Source organism: Monodelphis domestica, chromosome 3 (assembly GCF_027887165.1).
Source record: "Monodelphis domestica isolate mMonDom1 chromosome 3, mMonDom1.pri, whole genome shotgun sequence".
Lineage (NCBI taxonomy): Eukaryota > Metazoa > Chordata > Mammalia > Didelphimorphia > Didelphidae > Monodelphis > Monodelphis domestica.
The window spans coordinates 8,167,570-8,184,422 of record NC_077229.1 but is presented as its reverse complement, the minus strand read 5'-3'; the positions used below and the strand labels follow the sequence as shown (position 1 = coordinate 8,184,422).

The window sequence follows — 16,853 nt, the reverse complement described above, 5'->3', positions numbered from 1 at the left end:
GGTTTGAAAGGATGTCTCGCCATTGTCATTTTCCTTGATGAAATTATTAATTGTTTCTATGATTTCTTCTCTAAACGATTTTGGAGTATCATATTGTTTAATTTCCAATTAGTTTTTGATTTGGTTTTCCATATATCATTACTGATCATTATTTTTATTGCCTTGTGATCTAAAAAGGCTGCATTTCTTATTCCTGCTTTTCTGCATTTGTGTGCCATGTTTCTGTGGCCTAATGTATGGTCAATCTTTGTGAATGTGCCATGTGGTGCTGAGAAGGTGTATTCCTTTTTATCCCTATTTATTTTTCTCCATATGTCTATTAATTCTAATTTTCCCAAGATTTCATTCACTTCTTTTACCTCTTTCTTATTTATTTTTTCATTTGATTTATCTAAATTTGATAATGGTTGGTTCAAGTCTCCCACTAATATGGTTTTACTGTCTATTTCTTACTTCAATTCTCCTAGTTTCTCCATTAGAAATTTGGGTGCTATATTATTTCAATCATGGTTCTAAAAGCAAATTGATATCAACTGGTTGGTTGATGATGGGGAGCAGTGGGAGGTGCTTTGTTAACAACGGGGGGGGGGGCAGTTCTAGACCATGAAGAGGAATTGTGTTCCCCCTTTGGGGACCCAAAGGAAGGGTGAAGTGGGGGAGGGACCCCCAGAGGGCTCCCCAGGACTTATCTGGGCTGTCTCAGGCTAGCTCAGTGGGAGGGAGGGGCTCTCCTTAGAGTGCCTGGAAGTGGCTTTGAGGATGATCTGATGGAGGCAGCCAGTGAAAGAAATTGGACCCTCCTGCTCTGAGATCTTGTTTCTCACCACTTAGCTCTAATTCAGCAGAAACTGCAGAATCTGTACTTGTACTCAGTTGGCCCTTCTGCATCATTTACGGAAGTGCACGGTCTGTGCCTTAGTACAGATCAGTCAGGCCGCTTTGTGCCTCAGTTTACCTCAGTTCACAATTACTTATGGCCGTTTGCACTGGTGCTATCCCCCTGGATGAAGGCGTCCCAGAAGGGTAGTGAGACGTCCCCCACCCTAACGGGGGCACCCCGGGGTCTGGGAATCGGGACCTCCATACCTAGACGAGCTGGATCCCAGCAGCCCCCGGGGGTCCTTCCGCCCTTCCACGCCCAAAGCGCTCCTCTTCTGCCTTGTGCACGGAGGGCCAGTGGAGCCTCCCATTCCGGGGCTGAGACCCCCTCGCACTCCGCTCTTGTTCCTGCGTAGAGGAGAGGATGCCGGGACTCCCTCCCCAAGCTGCTGCCAAGGCCTTGTACGACCCCTTTGCAGCAGAACCTGCGCCCCCACGTGACCCCCGGACTGAGACAGGAGCTGCTGGAAGGTCTCCTCGCCCTATGCAGCCCCCAAAGGGACTCTGTATGACACCAAGGCGGGCCTCCTCCCCCATTACTCCAGAAAGTCCTCCGTGGCTCCCCATTACCTCCTCGATCAAAGACAAAATGCCGCATGGCACACAAAGCCCTTCAGGACTAGCCCGCTCCTTCCTTCCCAGTTTCCTTCCCCGTCTTTCCTCCCTGACAACTAAGCTTAGACTGGCACTGAGCCAGCTCTCTGTGGTCCTTGGGCAAGTTGAAGCGTGGGCGGAGCGAGAGGGGCGTGGCTAGCGCTGGGTGAAGGGCAAGAGGGGCGTGGCCAGAGAGGGCGGCACTAACGCCGGGCTTTCTCCTCCTCCTGCCTGAGGCTCTCTTCTAGCCTCCTACTGACCCCTAGGAGGTCTCAGGCTCCTCCTGGTTCTGCAGGTTGTTCCGTGCCTGGCCACGCCTACATTTCTTTTCTACAAGCGTGGGGGGAGGAGAAGAGGATCTCTCGGGTCCCCCCCGCACTGTCTTAGGCCCAAGAAGAGCTGGCAACTCGGGACGCCTGGGGCCCCGGGACCCTTTCCGTTCTTCGGGAAAGCCAGGAGACGGGAGGGCCATAAACAGAACGCAGTGGCGGCTCTCAGACGCACAGAGAGGGGCGGGGCGGAATGAAGGGGAGGGCTGGGGGGCGGGGAGGGAGGCGGGGTTCACGCTGGAGGCTCCGAAAAAAGGATCAGGAGGAGGGGACACGCAGATGGGAGAGCCAGGCCGAAGGGGCGGGGCGGAGCAATGTAGCTTCTGAACAGGCCGCGCAGAGGGCTCCGGGAACCCGGAAGTGAAGCTCGCCGCCAGCCCGCCTGCTCCTCCCTTCTGAGCGTTTTCCCGCCTCTATTTCTTAGCCGGCTCTGGATCTCCCTCCGCCCGGCCCCTCCAGCCTTGGTAATTCTGGAGTGATGGCGGGGGACAGCAGCAAAGGGGGCCGGAGGGAGGTGGGGGAGGCAGAGAGCAGGACTGAGTTAGAATCCTCCCGTTTACTAGTCCCTCAGGAGCAGAACCCTCCCGCGGTGACTCCTGGACCCACCCAAAGCCGGGAGCCTCGCCCCTCCCCCACGTCCTGGGACTCTGCATCTGCGCGGGGTACAGTGTATCCGGGGCTGCCCCGGTGTCTGACTGGGGTCAGCTGTGGCCTTCGACTTATTCTTTGGGATCTTCTTTCCTGCTAAAATGCCTGGAGGAGAGGGGGGGGAGTAGCAGAGGTACTTTTACCGCTCCCAGCAATGGAGGCAGAGGAAAGTCACGTGAGGGGCTAACTGGAGGCTGGTGGAAAAGGGGAAGAGAACCCAGGAGGCCCTGCAGCAGGGACGGGGCTGAGGGAGGAGGAGGGCCTTCCCCACCGGGAGGTCTGCCCTCTGCCCAAGGGAGCCCCGTGGAGAGTGCCGGGCCTGCACTGGGAGGGCCTGGGTTCCAGTCTAGCCTCAGACTCTTCCTATACTATTAGCGGCTCCCCTTTTGTCTCTGAACCCCCTGCAAGGGTTTCCTGGCTGGAGGCTGGCTGAGCCCCCTGGAGCACCTGGAGGGGCCCCCACGCCCATCCACCAGCCCAAGGGGGCCTCCTGTAGTCCCTCCCCCTCCCCCAGATCAGGGCTTTGTCTTTGGGACAGTTTCTTGTCACATTGGGCCCTCCTCGGCCTCTTGTCCACTTCCAGGCCTTCTTCTTTCTCCCCCTCCCCCTTTTCCCATCCCCCACCTAACCCCACCCACACTGACCCCCCTTCACCTGTCTGATTCTCCTGAGATGGTTCAACACCCAGATGGCCCCTCCTTGTGGAACTCATTCCCTCCCCTCCCCCCTGCTCTCCCCCAGGAGTTCTCTGCTGCCTCCACCTTCCTCAAAATGTATCCAGGCAGTCTGGGGGGAGGGAAGGAGGGTCTCCATGCAGGGGGAGGGGGATTCTCTTCTGCCCAGCCTGGTGGGGGTGGCCCAGGGGGAAGCCCAACCCTTGGGAGGAGTCTAGGGGCCAGGGATGCCTGACCCAGGAGTCCTGACCCCCAACCAGCTCCTGCTTAGAGCTTCCTCTGGGCTGCCCTCAGAGGAGTCTCTGGGAGGATCACTGAGCTCTGCCCCTACCCCCCCCAAGGAGCCAAAACCCTTTCTTGGCCCCCTTCTTTGGCCCTTGGCTGCTCCCTGGCAGGCCTTGGGCTCTCCAGCTCCTTCCAGTCAGGGATTCCCAGCCTCAGTTGTCGAGGGTCCTCGGCACCGCCCCCCCCCCAACTTTTAGGGAGACCCCAGCACAACTTGATCCTGCTCAGGGTGCAGACCCTTCCCCCTCCCTCAGGGGAATGGGCTGAGCCTGACCCCAGCTGGAGGGAGATCAGGGTAGCTTTCTTGTGAAGTCCACCTGAGAGCCATTGGCCAAGGAGGGAGTCCAAAGGCAGAGAGGAAGATGGGCTTGTCTCCACTGGGGGAAAGAGGGCTGGGATGGGAATCAGTTAAACATTCCCTGGACCAAGGGAAGTGCTTTGGATGGAGCTCTATTCAGGGCCCAGAAAGTAGACTGAAGGGGGGAGGGGACAGGAGCCTGAGTGGGGAGATGTAAAAAGGAATTCTTTATTCCTTTTTTAATTTAACAGGGACCTGGAGGTCCTCCAACATTAGAGATGTGAAGGGATTTGCCAGCTCATAGTTATGGGAAGGAGAAACCATGGACAGGAAGGAGGAAGCATAGAGACAGGAAGTGAGGTAGGAAAAGGCTATAAAGGGGGGCCAGCATCAGTTGGTGGGTTTTTCAGTTGCTGACAGTTAGGTCTGGCAGTTGGGGGGAAGTTTACTGCTGTGTTGGGCTGGTGTATGGTGGTTGGTTGCTAGAATATAACATTGGGCTTGAGCTTAGTGAAAGAACTTTTGGGTTTGGGGGTTTTGGTTTGGTCTGTTGTTCGGTTCTTTTTCTTTCTTGAACTTTTTGGAATGTGGCTGCTCTTTGACAGACCTAATTGGGGGTGGATTAAACACTGATGGGGTTGGTTTTGATTGGTCTGGATTTGGTTGGAACTCTGTGGGATGGTTGTTATTAGCGGTAGTTATAGGTAGTTATAGGTAGATAGGCAGTTTATAGGCAGTTTAGGTAGTAAATGGAGGTAGTTATAGGATCACTCGTATAGACTTCAGGCAATTTTCTTTCTCTGCCTCTTTCTTATGTTTCTCTCCTTTGCTATATTCGTTTAACTCTATTCTTTGACTATCTCTATTTAACTAAATTGTTCCTTGTAAACCCTGCTAGAAGTTTTCTTTCCTCTGGCTTAGAGGGCTGACATTAAGTTACTCCTCTACTATATTCTCATTAAACCTTAAATGATTCAATGCTTCTCCCTTATTTTGTCCAAACTCCTCATTTAAGCCTTACAGAGACGAGGCTGGACAAGCTGGATCAGCTTCTCCAGAGGGACTCGCTGGGGCTGCTTTGCTGCCTGTACAGGAAACCTGGAGTGCCTGGGATGGCCTTGGAGAGGGACAGACTCCCAGCCCAGGTAAGTGTATTCCGGCCCAAGATGGGAGCCCTGTCAGCCAGGGAGGCCCTTCCCTGGCTCTGACACAAGATTTCTGGGAAGCTGCTGGCTCCTTCCTGCTGGGCCATGTCTATCCCCATGTCCCAAGCAGGAAGAACAGCCCTTCCTGGCCCTCTTCTTGCCTTTGAGAGTGATTCCTGGGCCCTTGGACAGCTCAGACCCCAAGAGTTCCCCCCAGGCTCTGGCTCCCATGTTGGATTTCTCCCTTAGCACAAGTAAGAGGCGAGGACAATCATTGACTCCTTCTTCTTCCCTGAATAGGGATCCTGTCTTTGCTCTCTGCTTGTCTGACTGCACACCCTCTTCCTCTGCTTCTTTTCACCTGTTCCCTCTTGAGTCTGGCGTGGAGGAGAACCTGAGGGTTTCCCTTGGTCTCTGCCATCTTCAAGGAAGACTTTGTTCCCTTGTGCTGCTCATTGGCTTCTGCCTGGAATCTTCCCGGGTCTCCCAGTCCTCCAAGTGCCACAGTGGACACCCCCACCCCTACTCAGGACTAGTAGACTGTAGGCACCAAGTTTCTCTGGCCTTAATATGAGTCCTCATCTCCCTTCACCCACATGAACATTCATCAGTGGAACCCCCTTCTACATCAAGGCAGGACCTCCATCCTTTCTCCATCTTCTCAGGCTTTGCCTTCTCCTCTGTACCTCCTCCCCTGTATGCTCCTCTCTTTCTGAGATGATAGACCACCTCCTCAGTCCTCCTCTCAGTCCTATCTGCAGCCTTTCATGCTTTGGGCCCATCTCTACTCCCTTATATTCACTTTCTTGGGGTTTTTAGGACAGCTTTCTCTGTGTCCTAGTTTAGCTCCTCCATCTCTGCCCTGTGATTCTCTGTCCTCTCTGCTGACTCCTCCTCTAGATCTTGTAGCACTAAGCCTAGGGTGAGGGAGTTGCTCCAGCCCTGTCTTTGGCCCTCTAGTCTTCTCCTTCTGGGCTTCTGCACTTGGTGATCTCATCAGCTACCAGGGATGCAAGTACCACCTCTCTGCTGATGAGTCTCAGATCTCCATTTTCTGCTCCAATCTCTATGCTGATCTCCAGTCTTTTATCTCTAATCTCCTTACAGGGATTTCACACCAGGTGAACAGGAAACATCATGACCTCAGTGTGTCCCATTGTTCTCTCTCACCTAGACAGAACCCCCACCTTCTCTGGAGCTGTATCCTCCTAGTCCCTCTGGTTCAAAACCAAGGAGCCTTCTTGCCTCTTTACTGTCCCTTACCAACATATCCAATATGGCACCAGGCCCTGTCAGTTTCACCTTTGCAGCATTTCTCTAATGTGCCCCCTTCTGTGCTGTGTCACTGGTGGAGGCCCACATCACCTCCCTCCTGGACTATTAAGACATCCTGCTGCTGGCTCTGTGTCCCCCAAGGCTCTTCCCACCCCAAGGCCTCCTCCATTCTCCCACCAAAGTAAATTCCCTACAGCTCAGTTATGATTGTGTCACTCCCCTCCTCTGTAACCCCCAGTGGCTCCGTGTTCCCTCCAGGGTCAAATACAAACCATTCTGTTTGGTGTTCAAAGCCCTCTTTCACATCTTCTCATTCATTACTCTCCAGTCTGTATTCTTGGACCTAGGGTGCCTGGCCTCCTGGATTCCCTCAGCTGGAGACTTTGAAAAGAAATCCTTTCTTTCTGTCTTAGAGTTGGTGGTGAGCATCTCTTGTGAGGCAGCAGATGGCTAAGAGGTAGGCAATTGGGGGAGACTGGCTTACGGGAGGTCATATAGGTAGGAAGTGTCAGAAGTCATATTTGAACCCAGGACCTTCTCTCTCTAATTCTAGTTCAGTATTCACAGGCACCTAACTGCCCCAGAATGGAAAATATTGAGGGGGGGGGGGGGGGCGGGTTAACTCTTATCTGCCATCTTGGGATCAGTTCTAAGATAAATATGACTGATGAGGGTCAGGTAGTCAGAGTTAGTGACTTACCCAGGATCACATAGCTAGGAAGTGACTGATATCACATTTGAACCCAGGTCTTCCTGACTCCAGATCTGGCACTCTATCCACCATGTGATCTGGCTGGGTCTAGTTCCAGGCATTTTCCAAGGCTTTAAGTCATGTCTGGAATATTTTCCCTCTACATTTCATTTCATTGATCCCTTTAAACTTCCTCTAAGTCCCAGCTAAAGACTAGAAACTTTCTGCAGGAAACCTTCCCTGGTCCCTCTGGGTCAGAGTGCCTTTATTCTTTCCGTTCTTCCCCATTTCTCCTAGGCAGAGCTTGCTGGGTGTCCCTGTGTCTGTGTATTGTCTCCCCCTGCACTGAGAGCTTCTAGAGGACAAGGAGTGACCTTTGCCACTTGAGGAATCTTCAGAAGGGCAGAACAAGTGCTGAATGTAGAGGGGATGGAAATGACAGTTTTAGGTGCTTGAGGTGCCCCCTTGTGTCTCCATCTTCTCTGTATCTGCCTCCTCTTCTCCCCTGTGGTTGTGCAGTCCAACACAAGCAGCATCCTCCTGGAGCAGAAGGGAGGCCCCAGGAATCTTCCCCGGATCCCCTCTGTCTTTGCCTTCACCTTTAACTCCACCCCCACCCCCATTTTCCTTCTTCCTCCCTTTCTCCTTGTCTGTAGTTCTTACAAGAAGCCTCTTTCTGGTCTCTCTGCTGTTCAGCTGCTGCTGCTGTTGTCTTCATTCACTCTTCCTGCATTTCTGCTGCTCGGGGTGTTCAAGAAGCAAATGATCTCTTCCCTTCTGGGTCTCTTCCTAAAAACTCGGCAGATTCCTCTTCACTAGGGAACATGTGGTATTCTGTCCAGCATTGTGAAGCTCACATTTACAGGTGTTGGGAGTGAAATTTAACCAGAGGGTAAACTGAGGCAGCTCTCCCAAGAAGATAAGCAGGGAAGTGCTACCTGTCAATAATAGAGATCAGGGGCTCCCCTCTGTTAATGCTCCCTAAGCAGAAGGCTAGATCTCTTTGATAGGTTTGGGGGAGCAAAGTACAAAGAACAGACATGGCAATTGATGTCTGTCGTAGAATGGTCATAGAGCTGGGAGGATCAGGGACATGTGACTGACCGGAATAATCGGTAATAAGGGCCAGAAGCGCCCCAGCCCTCTTTCTGTCCTCAGACTAAGCAGAGATTCTGGTGTGAGTCCAGTGCAAGGTCAGGATTCTGATTTTGGGTAGGAAACCAGCCCTGTCTGAGATGGGTCGGGGGTGTGGAAAGTCTAACCTGACTCCCTGGGGCTCGACTGAACCTTCCAAGGCCAGCGAATGCCTTGAAATGAGGCCAGAACAGTGATGAGGTGCCCAAGAGCTGGATTCTGCACTTCCCCCATTACAGGCTGGCTGAGTGTAGAGCTAAGCCAGGAGGCAGAGAAGCAGGACTCAGGGAGTTACCCTACAAAAGCAGTTACTGGTCAAGAGGATCAATAAGTCAATGATCTGAGATCAGCTCAGCCTTCTCCGAGGATGGGTCACCCGGGCTGCATCCTGAGTCCCCGAGCTCTGTGGAGCACCTTCTCTCCTTTGTTGTACCTTCCACAGAGTTATAAGTAAAGACGGATCTACGGTCTCATTACCAGGTTGGAGAGCATTTATTGGGGGGGAGAGAGAGAGACAGAGAGAAAGAGAGACAGAGAGAGAGAGGGAAGGGGAGAGGGAGGGAGGGAGAGAGACACAGAGAGATGGAGGGAGGGAGACAGAGGGAAAAGGGAGAGAGAGACAGAGGGAAGAAGAGAGAGAGAGAGAGACAAGGGGGGGGAAGGAGAGGGAGAAAGAGAGACAGAGAGAGGGAGGGACAGAGAGACAGAGACAGTGAGGGAGAGACAGAGACAGAAAGAGAGAGAGCGAGCTCAGCCTTTCTAGATCTCCTCCATTCAGCTTGCTCAGGCTGGGCTTTCCAGAGATCAAGAGATCAGGGAAGCTCAGAGACAAACCCCCAGCCCAGAGAGCCAGTCAGATCCGGGGCGGTAGAAAAGCCCCTCTCCTCCCCTCTCCTGCCTTTTGCCTTTCCCCCACTCACCCCCTCCGTGGCTTTGGCACGTTGGTGACACACCTATGCTCGCTGTCCTGGGACACAAAAACAGGGCCACAGACACGTGACTGACTCCTACATCCCATCCTGGCTCCCTGGGACCCAGGCTGCCCTGCAGATCCCCTAGAAGTTTCCCTTCACACACCGCAGACTCCTCAGCTTCCCTCCAGAGCCTCCTAGAGCTGCTCTTCTCAAGCCTCCTTTGGGCTCTTACAGACTCAACTTCTAGTGCTGTCTGTGACACTGACAAAGGGTGGGACCTTTGGCCCCTTCCCTCCTCTGTGGGTCAGTTTCCTCCTGTGACTGACCAGAGGTGGGCTCTTCCTTGTGATGTGAGTTTCAGCCCTGTGCTCTCTCTTGGACTCCTCTAGGAGGTGGTGAAATTCCAGGATGTGGCTGTGGACTTCACTTGGGAGGAGTGGAGCCTCATGTCTCCTCCCCAGAAGGAGCTGTACAGGGAGGTGATGCTGGAGAATGCCCGGAACCTGCTCACTGTGGGTAAAGAGCCCTCTCCCTCCTACCTGAGTCTGCCATCCAAGGGAATGTTGAGCTGAGCAGCAGGCAGGTGTGGAAGGAGTTTTCAGGCATGAGGAAGGGACGAGGCCTGGTATGGCGAGTCCCCAAGCCAGGGCCCTCCTGCTGCCTGGTTCTCATGTAAAAGGATTTTGCATGCTGTAATTGGACTTTGGGGGCTCCCTTTGGTGCTCCTGTAGTCCAAGGTCAAATGCATGTTGGAGAGTCCCAGACGTAGAAGTAATCTCAGCGTTGAATCCCTGTCATCCCTCCCTGGCCCTGAATGTGTCTCCCAAACCCCTCTGGGAAAGCTCTTCTGGAGGATTTTCCTCCCACCTTCTTCCCCTCTAGGGTGGATCTACTATTGGGGATCTTTTTCTCTTTAACCAGCATAAACACGTAGCTCTCAGCCCCTTGGTGTCCCCAGGAGACATGATTTGTCCTTAGTCTTCCTTCTGATTGCCCTAAGCCTCCAGCAGAGCCAGTAAGGAAGGCAGGCAAAGGACAAAGCATTTATAATGACATGCTCTTAGCCTGGGATTTTATCTAGGGTTTTCTCTGTAATTTTCTGGCACTTCTTCCTCACTTTCATGTTCCTAATTCAGTGCCACAATTAGCCCCATTTTCCAGATGAGAAAATACATTCAATAAAGTGGCTTGTTCTGAAGCACCCACATAGGAGGTACTTGTGGTGAAATGTAAACTGAGGCCCTCCTGCCTCTGATTCCCAGCTCCTTAGCCCTCTCCTTCTGGCTGCCTCTCATTTCCTGGTAATGGAAAACTATCGACTGATTCCAGGCTTCTCTGAATTAAATCCCCTAAAATCTATCATTCTGGTTCTAGATTGGTTTCCTAAATGTCTTCCCCATTCCTCTCCTTTCCCTAAATGCTGGGGAGACTGTCCTCCAGCAGTCCTTGTAAGCCTCCTATAGGCCTTGCTTGCCCTTCTCTGTGATTGTCAAGATGAATGGACTGACTGAGAGACAGCATTGAATCCAAAGAGGATTGTTGAGTTCTCCAGGAGAGGAGGCAGAGACTCCCCAAGAGAAGAGTCCAGGAGGCTCAGAGAGGTGTCAAGGAGGGAGGAGCAGGCAGGGTGTTGGGAGGAGAGCTGATCCCTTGAGGTCCCTGTGTCTGGGGCTTCATACTGAAGCAGAACACTGATTGATTGGAGCCATTTTGGGATGTCAGGAGTTTCTTCCAGAATGGACTCAAACAGGGTGGGAAGGGGGGCTACTGCTCATTCCAGGTCCCCCAAGAGGGTAACAGGTACATTCTACTCTGGGCTCCTGCATTACAAACCTTGAGAGATAAGGGCAGACTCCTGCAGGAACCCCAAGGACAGAGTCTCAGAGTGGAGTCACTGGCTAGATTTAGTAGAAGGAGGACCCGACTTGGAATTCTTGGGCAAGTCACGGAACCCCCTGTACCTCAATTTCTCTCTGTAAGATGATGCCATTGGACTCCATTTCCTATCACTTCCCTTCAGTATTTTGGGATTGCAGCTGCAGGGAAACCAATCACAGGAGGGAAGGCTCTGAAGGGAAGGAGCACTAGAGAGGTCTAGTTTCACTCTGAGATGATCCAGGGATAAAGAAGTGTTGGGGAATGGAAATTATTTAGTTTAACAGGGGAATCAGGAACTAGAGGAGTGAAGAGATTGATAGTTAAAGGAGAAAAGTAATCTAAGGAGGAAATAATCCAAATTCTAAAGATAAAAACAAACACCATTTACATATGGGCCCTATTATGTGTCATACACTTTATCAATATTATCTCATTAGATCCTCATAGGAACCCCAGGAGTCACTTAATATTATTACGTTCATGTTATAGTTGCGGAGCCTGAGACCAGCAGAGCTCCTGTGACTTGCCCAGGCTTAAAATTCCTGGCAAGTTTCTGAGGTATGATGAGAGTGCACCACCCATATTGGGATTCTTAGGAAGAATATCATGAAAGTGCCAGCATCTGTATAAGGTGGGAAAGAAAAAAGAGAATTGTAGGAGCTTTCTTGCCCATTTCCTAATAAATGGATCAAGGACTCAACTTACTCTATGAGACATATTTTTATACATGGAAAATGCCATGTTTTTGTAGTAGGTGTTTAAGAGTAGGGAACAGAACAAAATCATTTGTACAGTGAATGAATGCTAAAAAGAGTCCTGAATTTCTTCATCTGATCTCAGATACTGGGGAAAAAAAAATAAGGTCGAAAGCAATCACAAAGGGAATTCCATCATGCTTACAGAGAAGCTAGATGATGAAATGGAAATATTTGGTCTCCATGCACCCAGTGGTGTCTGCCTAGGATGAGAGGATTGAATGTATAGACAATGAAAACGAAAGCAAAAAGATTGAAATGGAATGGTCTAGTACCGTGGACAGAGCATGTCTAGCCACAGGATTTGGTCTCAGCTGCCAGGATTTTGGGTCAAGTCACTCATCCAACCTTTCCTGAGTCACGGTCCAAGTTAGGAATGTAATAAAGCTAGCTTGTCCCGAATCCCAGATTTCTTATGAAGAGCCTGTGAGATCACATGAGAGCTTTGAGGCATGGTATTTTCAAAGGAGGGATTGTGCCCATTTTAGTTGGAAGCTTTTTTTACGTGAGGAAATAAGATATAAAGCAGGTTATTTTCTGACAGTGGAGGAAAGGAGATAAGAGTTATATATGTGTATATGTTGCTCTATATGTATGTTTTACTGTTTGTTTCTTTTAGAAAGAGAGATCAGACCTGAAATGAAGCTGACTGCAACAGATTTGAGCCTCTCTGTGGAAGAAATGAACCTACAAAGATTCATGAGTGATTGTCCTGATAACTTTGCTTTCAGGGAATTCTGTGTTGCACCTCAAAATTCATCTGATATTGAACATCAAGGAATTCACCCTGGGGGAAAATCTAGTGAAGATAATCAGTGTGGAAATACTTTTATGCAAAGGGCCATTTGTGTGGGATATCAGAGAATGCACTCTCTTAAGAAACCTCATGAATGGAAGCAACGTGGAAAGACATTCACATGTTACTCCAGTATAGCTAGACATCAGAGAATCCACACTGGAGAGAAACCTTATAAATGCAACCAATGTGGAAAGTTATTCAGTCGCAGGTCCAGTGTTCTTGTACATCAGAAAATCCACTCTGGGGAGAAACCTTATGAATGCAATCAATGTGGAAAAACATTTCATTGGAAGTCCAGTTTTGTTAAACATCAGAGAATCCACACTGGAGAGAAACCTTATGAATGCAAGCAATGTGGAAAAAGATTCAGTCGGAGATCCCATCTTGCTGAACATCAGAGAATCCACACTGGGGAGAAACCTTTTGAATGCAAGCAATGTGGAAAGAGATTCAGTCGGAGATCCCATCTTGCTGAACATCAGAGAATCCACACTGGAGAGAAACCTTATAAATGCAACCAATGTGGAAAGTTATTCAGTCACAGGTCCAGTGTTCTTGTACATCAGAAAATCCACTCTGGGGAGAAACCTTATGAATGCAATCAATGTGGAAAAACATTTCATTGGAAGTCCAGTTTTGTTAAACATCAGAGAATCCACACTGGAGAGAAACCTTATGAATGCAAGCAATGTGGAAAAAGATTCAGTCGGAGATCCCATCTTGCTGAACATCAGAGAATCCACACTGGGGAGAAACCTTTTGAATGCAAGCAATGTGGAAAGAGATTCAGTCGGAGATCCCATCTTGCTGAACATCAGATAATCCACACTGGTGAGAAACCTTATGAATGCAACCAATGTGGAAGGACATTCAGTTTGCCCTCCCTTCTTGCTAGACATCAGAGAATCCACACTGGGGAAAAACCTTATGATTGCATTCAATGTGGGAAGAGTTTCAGACTGAGCTCACATTATGCTGTACATCAGAGAATCCACACTGGTGAGAAACCTTATGAATGCAATCAGTGTGGAAAGACATTCAGGCGAAGATCCCATCTTAGTGTACATCAGAGAATCCACACTGGGGAGAAACCTTATGAATGCAACCAATGTGGAAGGACATTCAGTTTGCGCTCCCGTCTTGCTAGACATCAGAGAATCCATACTGGTGAGAAACCTTATGAATGCAACCAATGTGGAAAGACATTCAGTCAGAGCACCAGTCTTGCTGTACATCAGAGAATCCACTCTGGGGAGAAACCTTATGAATGCAACCAATGTGGAAAGACATTCAGTCGGAGCTCCAGTCTTGCTGAACATCAGAGAATCCACACTGGTGAGAAACCTTATGAATGCAACCAATGTGGAAAGACATTCAGTCAGTGCTCCCATCTTGCTGTACATCAGAGAATCCACTCTGGGGAGAAACCTTATAAATGCAACCAATGTGGAAAAGCATTCAGTCGGAAATCCAGTCTTGCTGTACATCAGAGAATCCACACTGGGGAGAAACCTTTTGAATGCAACCAATGTGGAAAGACATTTAGCATGCGTTCTCATCTTGCTAGTCATCAGAGAATCCACACTGGTGAGAAACCTTATGAATGCAACCAATGTGGAAAGACATTCAGTATGAGCTACTATCTTGCTGAACATCAGAGAATCCACTCTGGCGAGAGACCTTATGAATGCAACCAATGTGGAAAAGCATTCAGTCGGAACTCCAGTCTTGCTGTACATCAGAGAATCCACACTGGTGAGAAACCTTATGATTGCAAGAAATGTGGAAAGACATTCAGTCTGCATTCCCATCTTGCTAGACATCAGAGAATCCACACTGGGGAGAAACCTTATGAATGTAACCAATGTGGAAAGACATTCAATCAGAGCTCCTATCTTGCTGTACATCAGAGACTCCACACTGGGGAGAAACCTTATGAATGCAACCAATGTGGAAAGACATTCAGTCTGAGCTCCTATCTTGCTGTACATCAGAGAATCCACACTGGGGAGAAAACTTATGAATGTAAGAAATGTGGAAAGATATTCAGTCAGAGCTCATACTTTGCTGTACATCAGAGAATCCACATCAGGGAGAAATCTTAATAATAAAAGCTATGTGGAAACATGTTCATATGCAGCTCAAGTTTTGCTATTGTGTGGGTATTTACTCTATCCCCCTTTCTGAGGCAGTATATACCTTTTTTGAGCCTGAACTTGATGCCGGTGAGGATTATGTGATAGAATCCATTGAGTGAGGATAGAATGGCAACAAGAAAAAGGCAGCAATAGAGTTGAGAGATCAGGAGATGACAACAAGGTGATGTCCCGTGCAGTGCCCCCTGGTCTGGCCCCTGGCAACACCTGCAAAAATGATAGCCATGGTTGGCTCCTGGGATGAGATTTGTAAGTTAGTGATGTAAAAATGGAGATTTTGATTCCTAGACTTCAATCCCCAGACGTCCTTGGTATTTCCCTAAATTCCCTATTATCTCACCTCAGTCTCCACCTGGGCGAGATCACAATGAGTATTTAATTGGCAGTCTCTGCCTCCCTCTCACTGGGCCATTGCAATAATGGGTTAAGTAAGCTAAGTGCAAGCACTCTGAATTGGCTAATTAGCCCTACCAAGTGGTTCCTTATTTTGTGTTTTCATTATTCCTTGATTTCTAATAATCCTTAATAAATCTCAAAAAATACAACATTTTAATAATTAGAGATATTTTAATTTTTTTTTTAAAGATAGCCTAGATAATTTTTTAAGCCACGTTTCTCCAAGGGTTTTCAGCAAAGGCATTTCAGACTCCAATATTTTTTTTTAAATCTCTATTTTATTACATTTTACTGATTGTTTTGTTTAAGATTTTATTTTGTTGGTTTTAGGTTCATATATTAATGCATTCAATACTATTCTGTTACAGTGAATCATTTTAATATACTGGGTTTTTAACTACTGTTATATTCTTTTGCTTTTCACCTATAACTAAACTGAACAAATATTGAATAAGCCCATATAAAAACAACTTTTTTCTACTTTTGACTTTGTAAATTGTTTCATAGAGGATGGATGGACTTCTTTACAATTGTATAACAAACTTTGAAAAATTTAATGAGCTAAAGGTCTCAAATTGATTTTAAGGGTACTTTAGACGTGATTTTTAGATTTTTTTCAACTCCGCTCATTTTTTCTGCCTTTAACAGAAGGTAAGGTCCATTTCAGTAACTGAGGTGAAATACAATTTTAAGCCCCACCTACCACCTTTATAAAAAATGTGAATGAATGGGACATCACAGTCTCATACCAAAGGAGCTGGGATGTTAATCCCAGGGCATGGTACCCATGGATGATTCCCAAAAGAGGAGCATCTCTCATTTATAACTTCAGCTCCCTTTACCCAACATCAAAAGTACAGTGGTTTTTTTCCCTTAGACTCCTCTGCCACATTTTTAAAAGATATCTATATTTCTTGAGAATGTTCTAGACAGAAATGAGTTTCACTTGGTTCAAAAAAGTATTTGCCAAGGTTGAAAGATTTGCTACACCTAAAAAAAATTTGTGACCAATATCCATCAGTTCATAGGCTTTTAAAAAAATGCCATACATCAAATTATGTAAAATATGAAGTGGGTTTGTTTCCTATTGTAATTAACTGGGCTATTGTGAATTTTGGGGATTTGCTGTACTACTGTTCTTTTTTTTTTTTTTAAACTGTTACTTTGTGAAATTCATTTCTTCATACTCACAGTGGATCATGGCCAGGTATGAAGAGGAAATGGATCTCTAGTTTGGTGAGAAACTTTTGTATTCTACATTTCCTTAGCTGACAGAGTGTGTCAATGATTATAAGCTATATTTTTGAATTTTAAAACTTTTATTATATTTTTCTTGCATGTGCAACATACCATTTCAGTTTCATTTTTCGTCAGAGACCATATTCGGGGACAACTTGACCTGAAACAAGATTTATGATCCTAGGGAAACTTAACAAATAAGTTACCTCCCAGGCGTCGCCAAGACCAACAGCCACAAAACATAACAATAACCATTCTTCATGTTCCCTCCTGGTACAAGCAGTCTTTAGTCACCACCACCACCCCCCCTTTACCTCAAGCATATATATTCTACCTTACACCTGCAATAAACGGAGCCTTGACACTACCAGATTGACTCTGTCTCTCTATTGCGTGCTTGGTCTCCCCCTCTCTCCCCCTATGGGTTCTTTTTAGGTGGCTGCTCCCCGAACCCCACCGTTGAAGTCCGGCAGGCCCGGATAATTTTTCTTTCCTTTTTATTTTTGAAGCACATGTCAACAGTATTAAGATTTTGTTTAACTTTTTTATTTTGCTGTAATATAAGTTTAAAGTATATTTGCTATAATGTCAATGTATACCCAAAAGCTTGAGACTATAAAAATGATGCCATTGATTGTTTAAAAGAAATTTGGGGACTTTGCTTAATGATTGTCTGATTCCAGGACAAGGGAATAAAAAAAAAATAAAGCTGAACTGCACAGTGTCAAAGGAGCACAGATTTAACCTGAATAGTGCCAAAAGAG

General features: G+C 47.9%; 1 protein-coding gene across 1 annotated transcript; it reads left to right on the top strand.

Annotated features, from left to right (window-relative positions):
* Positions 1 to 2,124: 2,124 nt before the first annotated feature.
* LOC130458162 (zinc finger protein 420-like) lies at positions 2,125 to 16,456 on the top strand. The gene is made up of 4 exons (XM_056821271.1): positions 2,125 to 2,266; positions 4,723 to 4,852; positions 9,256 to 9,382; positions 12,119 to 16,456. The coding sequence occupies exons 2-4, from the start codon at positions 4,820 to 4,822 to the stop codon at positions 14,401 to 14,403; spliced, it is 2,445 nt and encodes an 814-aa protein (XP_056677249.1). The 5' UTR covers positions 2,125 to 2,266; positions 4,723 to 4,819; the 3' UTR covers positions 14,404 to 16,456.
* Positions 16,457 to 16,853: the final 397 nt, after the last annotated feature.